This window comes from Balaenoptera acutorostrata, chromosome 1, assembly GCF_949987535.1.
Source record: "Balaenoptera acutorostrata chromosome 1, mBalAcu1.1, whole genome shotgun sequence".
Classification (NCBI taxonomy): Eukaryota; Metazoa; Chordata; class Mammalia; order Artiodactyla; family Balaenopteridae; genus Balaenoptera; species Balaenoptera acutorostrata.
Genome location: NC_080064.1, coordinates 134,204,697 through 134,228,223, shown reverse-complemented (window position 1 = coordinate 134,228,223; position 23,527 = coordinate 134,204,697). Strand labels below are relative to the sequence as shown.

Below are 23,527 nucleotides of genomic sequence, written 5' to 3'. Positions count from 1 at the left end.
GGACTTTGCCACCTGAAATGAAGACAAGGAAAGGAGAAATGGATAGACATGCTGTTGGGCATTTGGTAAAATGAGGCTTTCAATTGTTCTCTACCAGTGAACACATCTGGGTCAAGAAAGTGAAGAAGGGAGATATGTCACTGCTTCATCTTGACAGATGGTAGGCATCCTGAGAGGGCAGGGGGAGCTTGAAATCTAGGTAATCCCCTCATACTAAAAAAATCCAAACATTTTAAACGAATTAATCTCTATACAGAAAAGACAAGAGATTCAAATCTGAATATTAAATCATTTAATTCTCAAACCACTCACATGCATAATGTTCTTTTACACAGTGTTAAAATAAAGAGGAAAATGTATTTTTATACAAACAGAATTTCAAGTATACATTAATAGACTTTTCAAATTACTAACCAAGTTGCTAAGATTTCATTCACATTGTTCTTAAAGCTGTTCAACGAGAAAGCTTTTGCTAAACTGCTTTAAATATGTTTATATAAACCCATATATTTTCACTTTCTCTGAATCTCCCTCCCCCAACCCCAGTCTCTGCCCACCCTCCTGCCCTCCCCCCTCCCCCGACACAACAGGGCTCCTGGGGCTCTAGGAGACATGCAACCCCACCAAGAACTATTGGCTTGTCATCAGGGGAAGGACAGAATCTACAGGAGGAGAGACTGAGAACGCCTGTCAAATTAAGGGAGAGAACAAATCTGATACTTAGAAACAACACAAATCAGGATCATATTTTGTAGCCTGTGATTCACTTGCCTTTTTTTAAAAAAAAAAGTCTCAGCCTCCCACGAAACCGCCCACAAGTTTCTGATAATTTGGTAGCTGAGAAAATAATTTAACATTGGGTATTTTCCCCCGTGAAACTTCTAAAATCAAGGTAGGCATTTTGAACTTTTTCATTTGGTTGTTTCTTTTTCCCTTTGGCTGGGGGTGGGGGGCAGCTTAAAATTGGTTGATTTCTGTGTTTACATTATGGAATTTAGTTAATTTCACGAGGTCCACCAAGAGTTCTCCCTCCTCAACTCTCCTCCTGAAGTAATCTGGCTTCAGGGCGAGGAACAGCCACTCTCCTTAGGAATTAAAGTGCATTTTTTCAGTAAAAGTGGGGTGGGGGGAGGTGTGGTTTACACTTAAGTGATAATGATTAAAAGAGGGTGGGGTGAGAGAAAGTCCTACTCCTATATATAGGTATTTATAGTTAAGGTCATAATAAAAACAGATATTCTCTAAGGAAATAAGATGTACAAACCCAGTCCAGCACCCTCAGAGGTGCAAGAGTGCTAGCCTGGCTCACTGACTTTTTCTGAGGCATCTTTATTAATGGAGTAATCGCTTCAGATGAAAGACACAAACCTCAAATGTTAGTTTTTTCAAAGGGAAAAAACAGACCGGTAGGTTCTTCTAGTTAAAAACTCTATCTCATTCCCTTTCAGGGATAACAACATTTTAGAAATTGATTGTCTGTTTTAATATGAATCCTTGATTAACAAGTTGTGAAAAAATGTTAGATAAGTTTGTTGCTTAGAAATATTATGGTAGCCTTTAGAAACTCAGGATGAGGAGGCATAGTTGGTCCTTGCTATCAATAAATATCAGCTGAGGGGAAGTTAAAATTTTCCTGTAATCTCTTTATTTGATAGCTACCACCAGAATCTTACTTTCTGTTTTCCTATAAATGCTTTACTATTCCTTGGGGGACAAACCCAAGAATTTTCCAAAGAGAAGTAAATGCTACATTATTAGCTGTATGAAGAAGTGATGAGAAGGGGGAAATTGTCCTGGATTCTGGCCTCTGAGTCCAGTGTGATCTGCTTTTCACAGTGACCAGTGGGAAGGCACAGTGCCAGGGACAGGTAGATGGGAGACAGCTGTCACCCACCATATAAGCACCATTGAGAACAGGTGGACAGATTTCTTTCAGACTATGTCCATCTGAAGGAAACCATATTTCGGCTACATTGACTTTTCTTTGAACCCTCCGTCTTGTCTTTTCTTCTCAGAGACAGAGCATAAGTGGGTCCCACCTGAAATTATGAGAAGCCAGGATGTCTAAGGGCAATCTAAGTGGCTTGCGGGATCTTATTAGTTCTCTGACCAGGGGTTGAACCCAGGCCTTTGGCAGTGAAAGCGCCAAGGACCCACTAACCACTGGACCACCAGGGAATTCCCTAAGTGCTCTTTCAACCTACTTCTCCCTTTACTCACTTATGCTAACGTGCCAAAAATTGAGAGTTCTGATTTTAAGATTTCTTAAAGGAGAAGCCATTGGTTCCTGACTGATCTGGCAGATCTATTTAAGTTCTGCTATTAGACCACAAAATAATTCAACAGGCTAAAACAGTGAACATAGACCATAGAGGATGAAAAGTTAACGGACTGAGACATTTCTTTTGCCTATAGTTTGGGAATGTTTTTCTTTTGTTGTGAAACTGCAGTCAGACCAGCTTTTGTTTAGCTCTTTCAGAAAGGATTTCTTAGAGGTTTAAGAGGAATCAGCAAGCCAATCAGTAGGACAGAAGAACTTGGCCGAACTTCACAGTCCTGATAGAGAATTCCTGATAGGGAATTTGTTTCATTACTGGTGTAAAATATAGTACAAGTTTCTCTCTGTATAATTTTTACCATTACTTCCCCCTCCTCCTCCTCTACTCTCCTTCCCCAAATCTTAAAATCCAGTGCGGTGTGATTTGCATAAAGTTCAACAGTGTTTCACAGTACTCCACCATGTTCCTCAGTATGAAAACCCTAATGGGCTACTCTCTGGATGCAAACAAGTCTCAAAGGCTATTGCTTTTCTATTCCACCCAATATAAGGAAGCCTTCACAAATCTTCTAAGGCATAGGAGGCATTTTTCTCTGACATTGCAGCATACACATGCTAAGCAAACAGCCAGGCCTTAATGTTATTTTAATGAAATTTCATAGCCTGATGCTAATTCAGTCCTCTGCACTAGCAATTTTTCCTTCCACCCACTTTTTCTTCTCAAACACACCACCTATTTGAGATTTAAATTATCAATTATTTGTAGGCAATATATGAATGAAAATTTCTACAGTGCCGGCAGTCTCTCAGATGAGAGACTGCTATATTTGAACTTGCTCTCAAACACAAATTTCTTTCATGAATTAGAAATCACTTGGTAGCTAATTAGTTGGAATGGTGGTTCTCACTTTTTTAAGGATAATCAAACAGTTCTCCCCTCCCCATTATCACATGTGACGTTGCCATGGGCAGGTATCTTTATACCTGGGCAGGAGAAGGAAAGATATGAAAACTCGTTTGGGAATTACTGGGTTAAGTCTTTGATATCCTGGAACAAAGATGCTGAAATGACGCACTTCACATTTCATGTAAAACTCAGAAATATTTACGCCTTAGCTAGTGCATTTAATTCACAAAGAAACATGGAAAAGTGAAAGTCACTTTACATCGAAATCCCACTTAGAAGACAGGCTAAGAAACAATCAAATACATCACCATCACCCCAGGAAGGGCCCTTCTTTTTTCTTCATTAACTTTAACAATGCCACCTGCTTACTTTACAAATAAAAATCACCCTAGGTGGCTTGGGCTTGGCTCTCTTAATAAGTTCAAGCGCTCCATCTCAGCTAGCAGAGTTAAAAAAATCTCCACTTAAATCACATATGCAAGGGAAAGAGGATTCTAGGGTGCAGACTTTGAAAATTTGTTTTGCTGACTTATGCATACTTTGGTATAGAGAGGAAACTGAGTGGATGGCAACATCTCTCTATTGAATTACTCCGAGGACAAATAAATGATCCATTTTACCACTTGAGCCTTGGCCCACTCTAAGTTTTAAACTCAGAGCCATGCCTGGGATACCAATAAAGGTATCTTATGACAAAAGAGAACCAGGTAGAGGTTATCCTGCCAAAGACCATTCAGGACTACCTAGAAAATGATTCTCAACCTTGGCTGCCCATTAAAATCATCTGAGGAGCTTTTAAAGCCCAGGTTGCACAGCAGGCCACTTAAACGTGAACGTCTAGAGGGGGCCCCAGGCATCAGTACTTTTTTAAATGCCCCAGGTGATTCTAATGTGCAGCCAAGATGAGGAACTACTTGTCTAGGTCAACTGGCTCTGTAACAGAAAGCATTAAGGTCACTGTTCACCCAAGCCAGACAGAAGAAAGATAAGACTCTATGCTTCCTCCCAGATTCATGGATTTAACATGCCTCAAACAAATTACCTAGGCATTTCTCACTTTTTTGTTTGTTTTGTATTTCAATAAATCACTTTGGCTGTAAAACAGGCTGCACTGCCGACAGTATATTACTGACTTAGTAAGACTGCACCTTAAGTATGTGTTTGTAGCAAAACAGCTGGGGACAGGCCTAGGCAAAAACTCTGGGCACACACAAAAGATAAGCCAGCAGGAGTTAATTCCTGAGTCTAGGATATTAGGAGCATGGCTTATAGGCTGACGATGATTCTATAGTTAGAAAAAAAATAGCTGTGGTGAATAGATTCACTTGATTTTACTGCCTATCTCCCTATAGCACTCAAACTGTATTCGGGCGAACGTTCCGATATCAGTTGTCACCAATGAGTACTGCTTGTCTCATTTGGAATTTCACACTATACTGTCACTTGCCCTACCCAGTCACCAGGAAAGTAACTACTTATCAGCTAGTACCTAAAACACAGATGCCAACCTCTAAAAATATGAAAATGGATCACTCTCTCATTTTCACTCCTAATCAGAGAATCCCTGTTTGCAATTACAACCAGCCAGTGCATTAGAAATGAAAAGGTGGAAAGCATCCGGGGATATTTCTGAAAAGGCCAGTAGTCCTTCCTCAGCTGTAACAAATGTTCAAACGGTAGGTAACCTGACTTGGCTCAGTGTACTTGTGCCCCAAACAGCAAATCAGCTGAGTGCTACAACTGCATTTAAAGATTAGGTGGCCTGCCTAGTGGCATTTTACTTCCGAAACTGAATTTCCTGACACCCACAACAGGCCATCCTGACTATTTCAACAGTGTTGGCATTAAAACCAGAAAAATCTCTCTTCGGAGTGTCTAAAAGCAAAACAGGTCATCCAAAAAACTGCATGCAAAACTGCAAGTTAAGATATTGGCAGAAGGCTCATTATCAGGAAAATATGGTTGATATTCCAGTCCCCCAGAATGGACTGCAAATGGCAATTTAAAAATAAAAAAAAAACAACTCAGGATTCAAACAAAATTTTCACATCATTAAAAGGAGCTGAGTGCACCTTTAAAAACAACAGAAAGACTCCACTTCCACGGGGCTATGCTTGCCAAATAGAAGCCAGTGGATAAAAGCACCAAACCCAAGTGTTCTGACACTGTTTGATTTGGGCAACGAAACCAAACACTGACATCTGAACATGACAAGAAGTGAGATACTGCAGTCTCTATATTTTGGGTCTGGCTTTCCTTTGCTTGCTACAGAAAGCTACACTCTTTCTTCAGCCAAGTGCTCAGAGGTAGAGGAGCTGAAGCGAGTACAAGAGAATGGGGTGGATGGTGGCTGAGGAATCCAGCCTCCTGCCTAAGGGGCTACAGGGCAATCTTGGAATATTCTCAGTCTTTAATGGGAGGTAGAATTTTCTACACTGACTTATCTGCCTTCATCAGACACCTTTTTCTCACATACATACATAAAATCACATACACATAGCTGGCAACTCACAATGATATTGCAACTTGCAGCAACTGTACACCTAGCCCAACAGATACTGTCAATCTAAATTTTATATTATCCCCCAGCTTTTCTCGGGTAGATGCAAGCCAAATTTGTTCTTTTGAGATCCCTCCTTTTGCCAGGCTTCTAAACATACATTTCACTTTAACGCCTACATCTTTTGTCGCTGAAGAACAGCTGCACTAAGTGGGTGCAAAGTGTTATAACATCTTTATAAATAGAAAGTGCAAGAAACAATTTTCTTAGCCAAAATACAAACAAAGCAACTAAAAGCTCTCATAGCCTACTATGCCAAGAATTTGATTTTTATAATCAATGATACAGCTAACAAGATGCTTCTAAAGCTACCAAGGTCATAGTGGATGAGTAAATATATTTATAAACATACATTTATGAAAAAAAGATATTAAGAAAATAGCCAAACTTCCCACAAAAGTTATTTGCATGAACTATCTTTAGTATACCACTCTGTGTTCAATGCACATGCATATACAATTGAATTATATTAGTGTTATTTTTATTGGCCCACTTTTCCAAAAAGAAAACAGGCTCATTTTTTAAAACTTCAAGTTACATGATTTAAAATCATTTTTGTAAAAATATCAAATACCATATAAATTCTAAATATCTTCTTTGCTATCTGGCTGATAGCCATTCTAGAGGTGGATTCCAGCCACATGTAGTGACTCCTGATTTAGCATCTTGGCTTCCAGAGGAAACACATTTTAAGCTTTGTTCCCTGTGTTGTAATTCTGTTTTTGCAGTGGTTCTTTAAGAACCACTGTAGTTAGGATTCTATTGATAGGAAACTCAGTAGATCATCTTCAAAAATGTCAAAACATCTGCTACAAGATAGGCTAAAAGCAGAAATTTAAACCTTAAGGAATTTCTCAGGATGTGGTTATTAAATGGTTTAGACTTGTGATGCTGAAAAGAAAGAATGAGTATTTTGTCAATCTGCAGGTTCCCTTTCTCCTGACTTTGTTCTCTTTTTCAATTTGAGACCACAGTACAGTTAACCCTTGACCGACATGGGTTTGAACTGCATGGGTCCATTTATAGCCAGGTTTTTTTCAATAGTAAATACTACAGTACTACACCATCAGTGGTTGGTTGAATCCCTGAATGCAGAGGAACCACAGAAATGGAGGCCAACTATAAGTTATAGGGGGATTTTCCACTTGCAGAGGGTCGGCACCCTAACTCCCACATTGTTCAAGAAACAATTATACTTAGTTTTCGTGCAAACACCAGATGATTTCAAATTTAAGAGTCACAGAGAATCTAGAGGAGGGCTCAAAGAGCTGTAAGAAACCAAATGAGAGGCATCTTCACAGATTATCAAATATTTTTCAAGTGTCCAGTATTTTCACTATAAGCATCTTTGCTGCAAACATTTTCACAGCATAACTAATTGGTCATAAGACAATTTTGCCACAAAAGATAAAATAACTGGATGACAGTTTTTGGTTTGATAGTTTGGTTTCGACTGGCATTTCTCCCAGTTAGCAACATTACTGATGCCTTTATTGAGCTGACAGATAATGATGATTTGCTCCAAGAGTTGGTTTCTTATTTTGAAACACTACATTGGAGGATAAAGAGGCCCAAATCCTCAAAGGTGCAGAGTTGAACCCACATTTCCCACAGAACTTTGGAAAGTCTATGAATGGACATATGACAAAATGCCAAGAACAAACAACAGTGCAGAGGCTTTCACAATGCAATACAAAGCTTGGCTACAAATATGCATCCTGGTATTTGGAAACTGATATCTCTCTTAATGAAGGAAGAAATTTAAGCAAAAAGAAAAAGCACAATGCTGAATGAGGAGATGAATCAACAAGCAAAAAAAAAAAAAAAAAAGTATAAAATACTAAGAATGAAAGACCTGGAAGACAAATGCTTAGGTACAACACACAAAATCAGTTATTTGTGCAGGATTGCCATGAATCTACACACATTTTAGAGGTATTCAAATATTTTGTATTTTGCAATAAAGTTTTTTAAATTTTGTTATTCATGCTTCATTATGTCCTTTTTAATGTCCCTCTTTTATTTTTTATTTTATCTTTTATGGCAAAATTGCCTTACAGCGAATTAGTTATAAGGTGAAAATGCTTGCAGCAAAGTTGACTATGGCAAAGATGGTTCTAGCAAAAGTACCTAGAACCAATTTTTCATTCCCTGGGAGTATATTTTCAAAGGCTTCTCTGTCACAAAGAGCAGACTTTGAGGTACAGCAGAGTGGAAATATGGATAAAAAAGAAAATGTTAAGACTATTTTATTTTTATTCATCAAAATTTGCCCCAATCATTATATGATAAAATCTAATTAATCCTGATGCCTAAATGACTCAAACATTCCAACCCTGGTTATTCAACTACAAATGCCGAAGTCTTTCTTTTCTCTTCCCAGCATTTTCTAGAGTCCTAAATTAAGTCTTCAGCCCTGAGTACCCCTTTTATATCCTGTATTTGTAATTCCTGAGGCCTGACTGGGGAACAGAGATCTCTTCACTATATGATAATTGGGGATGACCAGCAAGAAGCCCTCACAACTAATTCTCTAAGAAACCACTATACATGGAATGGATAGATAATACCAAACCTTTCTTCTCTTAGAAAGTGTATTCATTTGGGGATGATCATTTTTAGAGCAGAATCCATTCTCTGCCATTATTCCTTCTGAAGGCAATAAAAGTCCATTTATAAGCCAGCAGGAATTTAAATAAAGCATCCTAAATTTGACAAGTCTAACCAAAAATTGTAAAAATTCAATGATTTGTTATTCTATATAACAGAAGCCGATAGCAACTGATAATTTTAAAAGATTAACAACTATAAAACTGGGCAACGGATTTTCCCATATGGAAGGTAATATAAATGGAATGAACCTATTCTCCTAGCACAAATTTGTGCCAGAGGTGGTATGGTGGCAGTAAAGATGTGTAGGATATGTAGGCAAAACTTGCAATTATCTCAAGAATATAATCCATCTAGCCACTCAACAGAAACTCCTGTTGAAACAGATTTAGCAGCCATATAAATTTTCCATACCACAGGAGTTCTTGCCTATTTGTAAATTAAATACAGCTGACATCTCTAATAAATCTAGGTCTGTAACAGCAAGCTTTTTATTCCCTCTAGAGTATTTCTGGTTTAGCATAGACAGTTACTGTGGCTTCACAGGAAAACAAAAAACAAACGGCAAATGCTCACAATTTGGAACTTGGAACAAAAGAAAAAACGGGAATTTTGCTATAATATAAATGAAACTCAGGGGGTGGGAAGCTAAAGAAATCTGTTCCAGGTATTTGTCTCATTCTCCTGCTAGCTCCTTTACTGACCCATGGTAGATTTAAGAAATGGTTTCTATGGCACAAACAACTGACCTAAATGAACACACAAGAGTTAAGACAAATCAAAAAAACCTAATGCTACCTATAACAGATTAAAGTTGGCCCCAAATCCTTGACACATCTTCCATCAAGTGGTAAGGTATTTCCTCTCCCCTTGAATCTGGGCTGACCAGTGACTTCTTTGACCAACAGTGTATGGTGATGACTCTATGATAGCTCTGGGCCTGGCCTTGAAGAGGACTGGCATCCTCTGCCCAGCCTCTTGGAGGCCTGAGCTGCCATTTCATAACTCTGACTGCTATGATGGCGAGATCAGATACAGAGTCCCTGAGACTCCAGAGAGGGAGAGGAGGCCTGCTGGGCCTAGTCTTCTAGCCCTCCCTACCAAGGTGTCAGGAATGTGAGATCATCTTGGACACTCCTGACCAGTCCAACCACCTGCTGAATACTACCAGGTGACCTGAGTTGTCACCACAGGGAGCAAGAAGTTGCCTAGACTAGCCTTTCCTGAATTTCTGATTCACAACATCATGCGATATATAAAGTAGTTGCTGTTTTAAGTCACTAAGGTTTAGGATAGTTCATTACACAGCAATAGATAACTGGAATGCTATCTTTCAATTTTTGCCTTGGTAGTAACTCAATCATTCACAATTAGAACTACCAAATGGGTGACTCCTCTAAATTGGTGGGCAATAGCCCCAGAAAATATTCATCATTCAACATCTGCTCAGAGGTCAACTGCTTTATCTCGTGAAGAAATCTTCCAATCACTTACTCCTGAATTAAAAGTTCACTAAAAGCAGTGCTTTTTACTGGCTATTGTATATTCTAGTTCACTCCAACACTTATAAGTAAACAGAGTTAACACGATGTACTGGACATAGCCTGGGCTTTGGAATCAGATTGGTAAATATTGGCTCTGCAATTTATCCATGGTGTAATCTTGGGCTCAACAGTTTCCTCATCTATAAAATGTAGTATAATTACACCTATTAAAGGCAACATAGTCTACTAAGAATGTCAAGTGTAGTGAAAGACTGCCTAGGTCAACCTCTCTGTGTCTCCGTTTCTTTCTCTCTAAAGTGAGGATAATAACAGTATCTACCCTAATGGGATTGTCGTAAGGATTAGATGAGTTAAAGGTGAGGCACACAGAACTGTGCCTAACACATAGTCAACACTTAAAGTCAGCTATTTTTAGTTACTACCATTACTACCTCACAGGATTATTTTGAGAATGTACTGCAATTATGTCTCTAAAGCACTTAGTATGGTTAATTCTGTCCCCTTCTTTTTGATCTTTTATCTCTGTAGTGAAAAGTGCAGGCTTTTAAAAGTACACACCAGCCTCTAACCAAGTGGGTTCAGGACTCTCAAGTATAGGAAGCCACATCTAAACTATGTCTAAAATCAATTTTGTTATACAAATTCCAAGCAGATTGTCTGGTACCAAAAATTACTTAATGGAACAAAAATTTACTTAATGGAACAGATTCTCCTGTATGCTACCTACCATTTAAGATAAGTGATTTCATAAATCACTTATTCCTATGAGGATACATTTTCCTATGAGATACATACTTTGGACTTCCAGCATTATGGATTAATTGAGATTCTAAAATTCACAGTATATTAAGTTGTGTTGTTGGTCATATGAGATACTGAACAAATATCTCTCTTAACGGGGTGGTGAATTCTAGCTTCCTTAACAGGACTTACTGAGTAGACATGAAAAAAGCAAGCATTAGAGAAGTGTTTTTTTGGTTTTTTTTCCCTAAACTGTTCTGCCTTTGTAACTAAGCTTTGCGTTTAAAACTTCCACTATTTGAGCTAATGGACCTTTCTTAATTATGTTACTATGGGAGGTATTTATTATACAGATAATGGGGAAGATGTAAGATAAGAAATTTATTTATCTTATATATGCACGCTCTGTGAACATAATGTATATTTCAGGTAATATTTGCCTTCTACGTCATTGCTGTTCCTCACAATTGAGGGAAAAGATAGTCTGCCTACACAACAAAACTGGATAGTCTGTACAGATATCTTGCAGGTTTTGATATCACCGTTCCTATCAACAATTACATCCTTTGGAATGTAATTAAGCCAGGTTTGAAAGTACTCAAAATATCCAACTTTGGCTTGTCCTAAGCAAGAAAACATACTTAATGCAAAGTAAAAAGACTGGCCCTGGGAAAAGCACCACTTAAGAATAAGAGTGAAAACAGACACTAAAAAGCAAAGGAGGCAAAGCAACATAAGACTGATAATTATCAAAGAAGTCATAATGCTTGGCAAACTCCATTGTTTTCAACAGATTCGTATTTAAATGACATCTATTACCAAGACCTCAGATGGTGGTGGATGCAGATGATTCACTGGGCTACCTAAATACAATTTCTTTCGCAAGTCCTCTACCCCAGATTAATCAGAATCCCAAATTAACCAGAAAAGCAGCACTCCAAAGTCTCAAGAACTATTACTATAAGTGCTCTAAGACAAGGCAGATATCACCTATGCAAATATTCTGGAACCTTCTAGATGAAGATTATCTATTACTTGGAGGGCGTAACATATAAAACCTACTAATATCCAACTTAGAAAAAAGGCAACTTTAAGAATAAAATGCCTACTGAAGAGGTGCCGTATATGCGGCTAGGTCACTCATCCAAACTTCATATGTCTTGGTAGAGCTCACAACAAAGTAAGAATCAAATCCACTGTATTGTATCAGCATGGCCTAGAACACTTTGCCCAGATAAATTTACCTCAGAAGTCCATGTACTGTTTCCAAATGGGGAGCAATTATATTCTCCTCTTGCAAGGAATTCTGTTTATTATCATCCTAACATTTTCCATTTTTTTCCAGATCTGGCATAAATAAGCTATTTGAACAGTAAGAATGAACATTCACAAATCAAATACATAATGGCCCATTACAGATTTAGAAGAATTACAAACAATAACAGAAATTGGAAGGTAGGTCTAAAGAGAACTTTAAATCTTCAGATGTTTCATTATGTTTTAAAACATTGACTTAAAAAAAAAAAAAAGGAAGATTTTGGCTTTTTACTATTCCACATGGAACAGAGTGAGTTTACTTGAGAAAATGAAGATTTATAGTAAAGGAAATGGGTAGAGGTTTCTACTCTAGAAAAACAGTACTTTGGATAAGAATCAAACCACTTATTCATAACAGAAATAAATTTTTAATACTAGTGGGAATAAATTCATTCTTGCCATCATCATTATGTTAACTAGAGAAATGGCAAAACACTTATAAAAACATTACTTTTTTTACAGTACTTTATGTAAACATGGTATTCATTTAACCCTACATTATTATGCATGGGAATTATTTTTAAAAATTACTTTCTTAAATCTGTAATTACCATCCTAAACTTTAATGCACCTTTAAGGCAAGGACAAATCATAAGGCCTACTCTAAATGCTTTAAAGCAATGGGATTCAAGAAGGAGCACAAATGAGACAAGGATCTAGAAAAAGATGGCAACCTCTTTCAAGAAACTGATGCATATATGGCAGTATGAATTTAAAACCTCAACCAAACTATTATTATAAAGGCAAAATGGCAAGAGTGACAAATTGAGAGGCAGTGGTGTAATTCTTTCAAATCTAATTCTGGACTTGGCAAACTTTTGTTTTCAAGCTTCGCAGGCCATGTGGTCTCTGTCAAAGTACTCAACTTTGCCACTATTGCAGAAAGTAGCCATAAACAATACCTAAACGAATAGGTGTGGATCTATTCCACTATCACTTTCTTTACACATACAGGTGACCTCAGGATTTGGCCTGGGGGCTATGGTTTGCTGAACCTTGATCTAATTCCTAAATCCTAGAGATATACTTTGCTAAGGGGCATCCTCTCAAATTAAGGGATTTACCTGGTTTAATTGCTAGTTGTCCCTTCTCTAAATCTCAGCAACCAAAATACTGAATGAGTAAGTATACAGATAAGGAGAACATTTGAGGAAGAGAAAAAAAAAACCACGTCTGTTGCAGCTGAAAAAATAAAAACTTCCAAGATTCCAACTCCTTCCTGATTAAATGCCTTTGCACTATGACTAAGAAGACTTTTATCTTTGTTCAATTTAATTTCCTTTCCATTACCCACTGCTTTCATTTCTTTAAATTAGATCTTCCAGTCAAATAAAATGTCGTTTTTACCAGTTAAAACAAAATTAGTGTTAAGTAACAGCTAAAACTTTTCAAAAGTTATTTCTTGACTAAAGACTATTCAGCTATTAAGGATGAAGTTCACTATTTCACTCTTCCATCAAACCACTTCCAACCAAGGCCTGATTTCAACTATGAAGTTAGTAGGAAAGTGGTTTATTTCTATTGTCATGCCATCTTTGGAAAACCCTGTTTCAATGATGTAGGGGGAACTGGAAACATTAAAACAAAAAACAAAAAATAACAAGAAAACTTCCCTTAACTGCTATCTCCCTTCTTTTCCAATTTTTATCCTTCAGGAACTAATTTACTTTTACACATTCAAGATTAGATTTGACCCTCTAGTATAACGGATAGCTTGGGGGTAGTTTGCAACTCACATAAAGTAAAATTCAACTCAGTTCAGAGGTAAATATGGTTCTGAGTAAAGAGAGAACAAGTCATTAGAAAGAGCCTCCTGCCTAAGTACAGTATTACCGTTCATGCCAATGCCATATTTTAAACTGGTATCAGAGTTCTGAGAGAGAATAAGAGGTACCTCTTAGAATGAAAGCAGATTAATATATTGTCATCTCTCTTCTTTTGCTGAGAATATTGGGTAGCTCCTTTGCTATTAAGTGCTACTCAATAAATGAAAACAGTCCCAGTGTTTGCTATTTCATGGCATTAAGGTACTTAATGATGATTTAGCTCTCACTGCTAATGCTGTTCCCTTCATAAGGTGACACGTGCAAGTTAAAATTTGGTAATGAGTTTTCAGCATTAGCTAAAGTTCATTTAGTACATCCTTAAGAGAGGTATCCTCTGTGCACACACCTTTATAGCTATTCATTAAGGTAGATAGAACACTACTAACTCCTATGACCCTACAGTGATGTTAGCTAAGAACTAGGACAATGTCACAGTGAACCTGGATAACAATCTTGGATAGTTATTTAGAATAATATCTCTTCTAACTAAAACGGGGAAACTGCTTTCAGAAACTTAAATTTGTTTAAAAGTTAGGCTGGCTTGAATTTTCATGAATTTCATAGCTCTGCACTAGGCCAGTTAACAGGAGAACCAGCAAACATGATTGTGCTGATGTGGTCCTAGATGACCGAGAAGCACTCTATTCACAGTACAGATACAGCAAAAACCTATTAGCAGTGAATAAAAAGGGAGGGGGAACCCATCAAACACTCATAGCATTTCCACATCTATCAGACAGTCCCTACTTCATTTAAAATGTTTGTTGCTAACCCTGGATGGAGTACTGACAAATGCTGCAAAGTTTCTCTTTACAGAAATTACTGCACCTCACTTTTACAATTTGGTAATAGTTTAAATAGCTCTATTTTCTCAAATAACATCTAGGAAATTAACAAAGCAATAAAGAACTTTCCAGCATAATACTTCTGAAAAGTAGGATGGACTTAATTTTTTGGTAGGCTTAAAAGCTCCATCTAAAGCAGCATATTCTGTACCTCTCACCTCCCTGCTTATTTAGTAATGGCAAAATCTGTCCACTGAAAGCCTTGGTTACCAGCTGAAATGTTTCCTTAAAGATTTCAGTCTAATTTCAAATCTACTTTTTCTATGCCACAGAGCATAGTTGGTCCCTAAGACGGCCCTAGGCGACAGTTTTCACCCTATCATGCTGTTGCCCATCTAAAGAGGAGAATGCCATAGTCTATGTCGACATTCTGAAGACAAAATACGGCTTCAACATAATGTTTAAGGGTAGGCTCTAATCAGATGGTAGCATTATTACATTCCTATTAAAAGATGCATTCTGTTTTTCCAGAAGAAAAAATAACCATTCATTAGTGATATGGTGCAGCTGTATATATATGTACAGGTCTCAGATTGCTTAAGAATTACCCTTTGCATTCTAACTTCCTATCATCAAAGCAACGCCATTCTTTCCTACCCACTTTTTCGCATACCCAAAGCAGTCTCAGGAAGGGAGCACACTACTAACGTTCTCACAAATGGCTCACCACCAGTCCAGGCATGACCGGCCCCTCTCCCAAATCTCTTTTACAATCATCTATGCCCCTGCACCAAAACAATTTCCTAAACCACTACATATTTAAATACTCTTTAAAAAATTAATGATCAATTAAGAGAAGCTAGAGATTTTTCTCTTTTCTATTGGCACTGTAACTTGTAAGCATCTACTTGCCTGCATCCCTTAATAATCCTCCTTCATTCTCTGCATGCAAGACAGGGCATCTAAAGCTCTACATGTTTGGTAAATTCTTTCTGACTCTCACTGCTGGATTAAGAATCTCAGAAATACCCAGAACTACCAAAAAGGTCCCTTGAAGTTTTAAAAATCTTAGGAATGATTAAGTAACCAAACCTGATCAAAATCGATCCCTTGATCAATTTATTGCAACATGATTGTGCATGATGTTTTCTGGTAAATGCCCTGTAGTGTATTATTAAAAAGCAAAGCTCTTGGAGTCACCAGCAATATGCTGATGGTTGGTTTACGAATTACTAAGTTTGCAGACGCAAGACATGGATTTAGTGAGGTTCTTCTATTGGACTGAAAATATAAACTATCACAAATGTAGAAGGAAATGGAATTGTAGTTGCAGTAAGAAGCATAGTGTTGAATTTCTACAACCACAATATTGCAGAAAAAAAGGTGTTTAAAATGTCATATAAAAGTTATCAAACATGGAGACCTGTGGATTTAAAAATACAATCCAGGCTCACTTCACCATAAAGTGACATTTTTGATGCATAATATTGCTGTTATGTGAAGCTAGGAGCCAAAGAGACTGGATGAAACTTTGGTAGTCAGCCTTATGTGTTAATTCATCTGGACTAGAGCCATTTCCTAACACCTGAAGATGTATAAGCACTATGGCTTACAAATACCAACCAGGAAGTTGCAGTACGGCTGGCTCTGTGCTGTTCAATAACTGCAGAACAAAAACACTTCCTTCCTTGCTCCCCCCTTCCTCAACACAACACCCAGGCCCCCAAGTGCAGAACTACCTACTGCAAACACTTCGCTGCTCATTTCACTTCCAGGTGCCTGAAGTGCTTCAGGTGATGCTGCCCATTAGAATACTGCTCCACGATGGCTGCACACGTGAAACAATCAGGCAAAGTATCAGACGCCTTGTCAGGGCAAAGATTAATCTAACCTTTCAAAACAAAAAGAACCACCGGGATTCTTTTTTTTTTTTTTTTTTTCTTCTTGAGATATGAAACTGCGTGTTCTGGCAGGGAAGGAAGGAGAGAAATTCCCCCTCATCACCACCATCATGATTACTTCCTTCTCTCTTGTGGCTGGCTGGTTCAGATGACCAAGGCTCCTGCTTCATTTTTCAGATCTGGGCAATTACAGCCACCAGGGTGATATGGACCAAAGTACAGTGTTCAAACATGACTGGTAGATAAATGGTCATTTATCATTGTTTTGTTAAAAAAAAATTTTTTTTTTATAAAGTTAACAAACCAAGGCTGTTGATCCCTGAATTAGAAAGCTGATTTGCTTGATTATTTTCCAAAGTGTGAGGTGGGAAGAAAGAGGGGAAGAGCCTCTAATGCTTTTGTGTATGTTGCTGATACAACATCTTGCTAACATCTTCTGACCTGGTGTTGTGGCATTTTGTGAATATAAGTACCAGCCCATGGCCCTGATGCTGGTTACTTACGGCCCAAAGGGGAAGAAGGTCTGCCCCCCTCCTTGCTGTTTCAATCTGGCCCAGTAGTGGACACAGAGCCCTGGGCAGTTTCCCCAGAAGCAACTGTCTCTTCTTGTGAAGGTGACTCTTCCTCGGCTTGTCCCCGAGATGTGACAGTTGTTTCAGGGGAGATGCTATGAGGCCCCTCCAGGGGTATACAGCCAGGGTGGTTTTTGCGAAAGTGCTGATTCAAGATGGCCTGGAAGGGGAAACTTTTGCCACAAACATGACAGTGAAAGGGCTTGTTGCCTGTGTGCTTGCGGATGTGATACTCCAGCTGATCTTTCCGGGTATATTTCTTGCCACACATGCGGCAGACGAATGGTGTAATTCCCATGTGCAGGCGCATGTGGCGGTCCAGGCTCCCCTTCTGGTTGAAAGATTTGGCGCAATAGATACAGGTGAGACGGGGGTTGTACCGGAACCACCGCTCAGATACTTCCTGCTCTCGGAGATACTCCACATAGCCACTTACTCCCATCATTGCTGACTCTTCTACCTGTACCAGGTGAGGACAATAAGAAAGAATATATATTATTAAGTATATATAGTAAAAGACATCAAATCTATTTTTACTTCTGTTACTAAGCTATATGCTTATTTTTTGTAGCGATCCAAATAGGAAATTAATTACTACGAAAAAGTAAAGATGTTAAGATAGAAATTAAACAAAAAAAAAATCGAGGCCACTCTACTCCATTACCATAAAAGAAGAGGACAGCTGAGTTACTTTCTGGCTGAAAAACTGCATGCTTATTAAACCCCTGCTGAATGTTTAATTTACGGTGAAAGGAGAATCTAAGCCCACTCATACCATCCATTTGGACTCTAATTTGCAATTATAGTCTAGACAATCAGGTAGGTACTTAGGCAATGTTGGTCCAACAGAACTTTCTGTGATGATGGAAATACTTGATAATCCGCACCACCTAATACAGTTGCCACCAGGTATATGTGGCTATTAAGCATGTGTAATATGCTAGTGTGACTGAGGAACTGAATTTTTCATTTTAATTGCTTTCACTTAACTAAAATTTAAATTTAAATAGCCACATGTGACATGGCTAATGGCTACTGTATCTGACAGTACAGAATACATTATGGCAAGCACATTATAAATCATATTTATGGCATTATCATTAATACCAAAATTTAACCCAACAGTAACTAGCTTTATAAAAATGTATATAATTTGTAGGTGACAGTATTTATTCCTTTTTACCCAAAAATATTTTAGTACCACACCAACATATTTTCTTCATTCTAAAGACTAAAAAAAGTTTAACTGACCTCAGAGAAAACTGGCAAAAGAGCTGGGAAAGGAAACTAGGCTGAGATATGAATTTACTAACTTGGTTATTCCCTCCTATAACCTCTTCACAATTTGATACTCAGTAAGTATTTACTGAGTGACTATTGTCTCCCAAATACAATGACAGGTGCCACAGAGAAAGAAGTACAAGACTTGGTTTCTGGGACCTCCCTGCTGGCACCGTGGATAAGACTCCACGCTCCCAATGCAGGGGGCCCGGGTTCAATCCCTGGTCAGGGAACTAGATCCAACACACATGCTGCAACTAAGAGTTTGCATGTCACAACTAAGGAGCCAGCCTGCTGCAACTAAGGAGCCGCCAAGCCACAGCTAAGGAGCTCTGGAGCTGCAACTAAGACCTGGCACAACCAAAATAAATAAGTATTAAAAAAAAAAAGTCACAAAAAAAAAAAAAAAGACTTGGTTTCTGATTTTGCCCTCTGAACAAAAAGATAAAACTTCTGAACAAAAAGCAGACAAAACAAAGAGAAGTAGGAGAAATACATATTCCTAATGATGTTGCTAATTCACTTTTCAAACTGTTTATAGTAAAGGTAAGTGTCCTTAAAATACATTGCACAGAACTATTATCATCTAATTTTACATACCTATTATTTGTAGTGGTTTGATTTAAACAGATTATTAAAAGTAAAGAGAGGGCTTCCCTGGTGGCACAGTGGTTAAGAATCCGCCTGCCAATGCAGGGGACACAGGTTCGAGCCCTGGTCCGGGAAGATCCCACATGCTGTGGAGCAACTAAGCCTGTGTGCAACTACTGCGCTCTAGAGCCTGTGCTCTAGAGCCCGCAAGCCACAACTACTGAGCCCATGTGCCACAACTACTGAAGCCTGCGTGCCTAGAGCCTGTGCTCAACAAGAGAAGCCACAACAATAAGAAGCCCACACACTGCAATGAAGAGTAGCCCCCGCTCACCGCAACTAGAGAACCCACGTGAAGCAATGAAGACCCAACACAGCCAAAAATAAATAAATATATTTATTAAAAAAAAAAATTTCTGATTTATTTAGCCTGCTGACTTCTGAAGTCCTTGTGTGCGTGGGTGTATATAGCACATGTTTTATGTATAATGTTTTGAGTAAAAAGCTTATATACACATACATACACACACACAAAAATATATAGGGGCTTCCCTGGTGGTCCAGTGGTTAAGATTCTGCGCTTCCACTGCAGGGGGCATGGGTTCAAGCCCTGGTCAGGGAACTAAGATCCTACATGATGTGCAGCGCGGCCAAAAAAACACACACACACAAATATATACGAGCATTTTATTTATTTATTTATTTTTTGGCCACACAGCATGTGGGATCTTAGTTCCCTGACCAGGGATGGAACCCGTGCCCCCTGCATTGGAAGCACAAAGTCTTAACCACTGGACCGCTAGGGAAGTCCCTATATAAGCATTTTAAATATATAGGAGAAAATTCCATACGTGTAGCAGAGGTAAAGTACAATGCAAAGAGGAGAATATGTAAAAGTTGACTCTGGATTAACTGGAGAAAAATGAATCTAATTAGCAAATAATCTTATACCCTTTTCTTGAATATCTAAAAATGTGTATTGTCTCCTTTCACATGTTAGCTAACAATGCTCTTCAGTATTTCCAACAGAATAGAGGTGGTTCTCAGCAGGTTTGGGAAGCAGTATGTGAGGTCAAGCATTGAATTGGTAAGGCTTTAGATGATTTCTCATTTATTTCATATAACATTTCTTCCTGCTCCAATTCCCTGGATAATCAAAACTGAACTCACATAAAGAATGAGGGACTGGGACCTCCCTGGTGGTGCAGTGGTTAAGAATCCACCAGCTAATACAGGGGACATGGGTTCGATCCCTGGCCCGGGAAAATCCCACATGCTGTGGAGCAACTAAGCCCTTGCACCACAACTACTGAGCCTGCGCTCTAGAGCCCGCAAACCACAACCACTGAGCCTGTGTGCTGCAACTCCTGAAGCCTGTGCGCCTAGAGCCTGTGCTCCGCAACAAGAGAAGCCACCGAAATGAGAAGCCTGCGCACCACAAGGAAGAGTAGGCCCCACTCACCACAGCTAGAGAAAGCCTGCGCGCAGCAACGCTGACCCAACACAGCCAAAAAAAAAAAAAGAATGAGGGATTATCCCACTAAAAGGTCCTGGGTGACCATGGGCAGAGCATAGAATAACTTCTCTGAGGCTTAGTTTCCCCATCCATAAAATAAAAATGTTAGAATATGTTTTGCCAATTCCATTGGATTCTCATGGGAATCAAATATAATAATACCTTGAGATATCCCTGAATGCCTGATGTTATACTTTACAGCAATTAAGGGTGCTGGAACTTGGGTTCAAACCTGCATCCTACTTATTGCTCGACTTTGAGCAAGTTATTTAACTACTCTGTGTGTCAGCTTCTTCCTCTGTAAAATGAATATAATAATAGCATCTACCTCATAGGTTGCTATGAGCATTGAATGAAAGTGCTTAATGTAGCTCAATAAATGTTAGCTATTATTAAACATTACAAAAATTCACAATATTATTCATAATCTTGAGGATACCAATTCCCTAAAAAAAAATGCCTAACTTTAAGGAAAACAATGTCATAGCAGTATTATCCACAAACAGAAAGTAAATGTATTTTAGTTATCTCTCATGAACCATAATCAGAAAACTCACACATTATGATCAATTTCACCTAAAAATTATTGCAATAAAATTGCAATAAAAGAGCAAATAAATGAGCATAAAATGTAGATTAGGTCCTTGTCAAAGGTAACAATGTATTTTTGGTAGTTTTATTCCTTTATACTCTAAAAAAGAAGCAAGGACAGAAATGGCTGCTTCCTGGTTCTCTCTGTCACGAAGAAGTGGATCATTTAACTTCTCCCAGTTGGCAATTCCATACCAGATTGTAAACTCTGTAAGCACAGGGATAATTCTATATTGCCGAATATGCCAGAACTTGACAGTGCCTGATATGTAGCTGGTGTTCAAAAACTATTTTTTAAATGAATTATTCCATACAATGAGTAAATTCCATATAAATGAATGCTTCCCATATTTTCTAAGACAAATACCAGTCTAGATTCTTGACATGGCCTTCACTGCTGTCCACAATCCTAACCTTCAGTTACTAATCAGAGACTAAAAGAACTCAAGGGACTTATCTGATTGGTTCACTAATTTTATTTAAATATCTCCCAAACTGAGGACTTCACAGGGAACTAAATAATTCCTTATTTAGTAGTTGTCTCTTTATTGGGCACCTACTCAGTAATCTTAGCTACTCAGAACTACTTAGAGGTAAAACAACTCCCATTTAGTGGGCACCTGATAAGACAACGTCAGACACTAAGATTAGAAAATGTGGGCTCTGCTCTCAAGGAGATTTCAATCTAGAAGGAGACAAATTAATGTAAATAAGAAAAGAATAATTTATATGAGTCAGTAGAGAATTAGGAAAAAATTACACGGTACCATGTATAAATGCTACAGTGGTTTAAGAAGGGGAGATCAAAGAGGACTAGGCTGGTTAGGACAGACGCAACTAGGCGTTAGGCCTTGCGTGGACTCAGACACCTGGGAAGAACAGAGTATTCCAGACTCAAGGTGCAGACACAGAAGTCTGATGGAGTTCTGAGGCACAAAGTCTGCCTGTCTGGGACAGTTAATGCTGATGAATGGTGGGAAAAGCTGGGTTAGAAATATTATAAATTACTTGCAAAATGAGACCAAGTATCTTAACCTTCATGTGGTGGAAAAAGCCGTAGAATATTTCGAATAAAGGAGTGACCTTAAGTATTCTGTTCCAGTTAAATCACCCTTATAATCAGGAAGCTCGTCAAGCCTACCAAAATTTGTTTTTACTACAACGTAAGTCCATGTCCTGTTTTGGTTCTATGTGGTGGGAAAAAAATAACTGGTGAGTAGACTCGTCCTAATAAATTTTCCATGTTAAGGCAGCGGTCCCCAACCTTTTGGGCACCAGGGACCGGTTTCATGGAAGACAATTTTTCCACTGACAATGGGGAGCGGCAGATGAAGCTTCGCTTGCTCGCCGCTCACCTCCTGCTATGCAGCCCGGTTCCTAACAGGCCACAGGCCGCTACCAGTCCGAGGCCCGGGGGTTGGGGACCCCTATGTTAAGGCATATATTAACTCATCTCTTAATAGCAATTCCAGACAATACTACTTATCTCCTATTGCTTTACAGCCTGTACCTTCTGCTTCAGTCAGGTAAACAACCTTGCAGAATTCCAATTTTTGTCCCTATCCTAACTATATGTGGAATAAGTCATCTCTGACTGCTTTAAAAACCACACTTAAACTCTCCTGAGTAACACTTTCCTTAAGTGGATATTGATTCCTGTAACTGCCTTTTAAGCACTCCTATTCCCACAACACAGTTACTTAAGTCTATATAGTCTTATCTATATGTGCTTTGTGTATCTGTTAGTCTGTCTTATGCCCACATTCAGTTGTAAGGTCTGTCTCATTGCTGTATTTATTTTCACAATAGTTACCGTCACATAGGTCACAGAGTCATCACATTTCATTTGAGAGATGAAGAGAAGAAGGGCCCTATTAATATGAGTAAACTTACTTTTCCTCCAAGCTCCTAACACTTTCTCTCACACCTTATTAAAACTAAAAAATTCTCCTATAATGGTTGCAGTTCCTTTTCTGATACCAAACAGCATGATAATATACAAGTAAATACAGTTTATAACAATGTCTTACTGCTGTTACTATACTATATACACAATAAACATCTAGTGGTTTAGATAAAAATTAAACAAGATACTATCAGTATAGTGCAGAAGATAAAAAATTAGCTACGCAATCTTAATCCACCAGTGTTTCCTTTTAAAGGGCCACAGTGTTTACAATTAATTGTGTTCTACTTGGTGAGTTCACCAACTTTTTAAAAATCAATCTTCAATGATAGACACCTGTGAGAAAAAATAAACAAAATTATCAACCAACTACATACTTATACTACTTGCTAAAAAGAGTTGCAAATAAAATAGAAGACATCATTCCTATCCTTTCTAGAACATTTTAGTCTAACAGGACATTTAGGAAGAAAATAAATGAAAGGATACAAGCATACTAAAAAGCAAACAGGACACAAAAATGCATAAGCAATTCATTTACAAATCTACAATACTATATAAACTAATAATTATGTAGTCTTATATCCACACATGTACAAAATCAAACTCTCTCCATCCCAGGTCCTACATTACCTGCATG

The 23,527-nt window shown here is 38.2% G+C and overlaps 1 protein-coding gene across 5 annotated transcripts in view; it reads right to left on the bottom strand.

Annotated features, from left to right (window-relative positions):
• Nucleotides 1-75: 75 nt before the first annotated feature.
• Nucleotides 76-23,527, bottom strand: part of ZBTB37 (zinc finger and BTB domain containing 37) — a 28,154-nt gene continuing 4,702 nt past the window's right edge. For 4 of the 5 annotated variants that reach the window (XM_007165347.2, XM_007165348.2, XM_057543352.1 and 1 more), the window contains one exon: nucleotides 76-17,462. In XM_007165347.2, the coding sequence (XP_007165409.2) occupies nucleotides 16,974-17,462 (489 nt within the window). In that variant the 3' untranslated portion in view covers nucleotides 76-16,973. Of the gene's footprint in view, nucleotides 17,463-21,046; nucleotides 23,224-23,527 lie in introns of those variants that run through there. The other variant, XM_057543363.1, reaches the window with a different exon arrangement.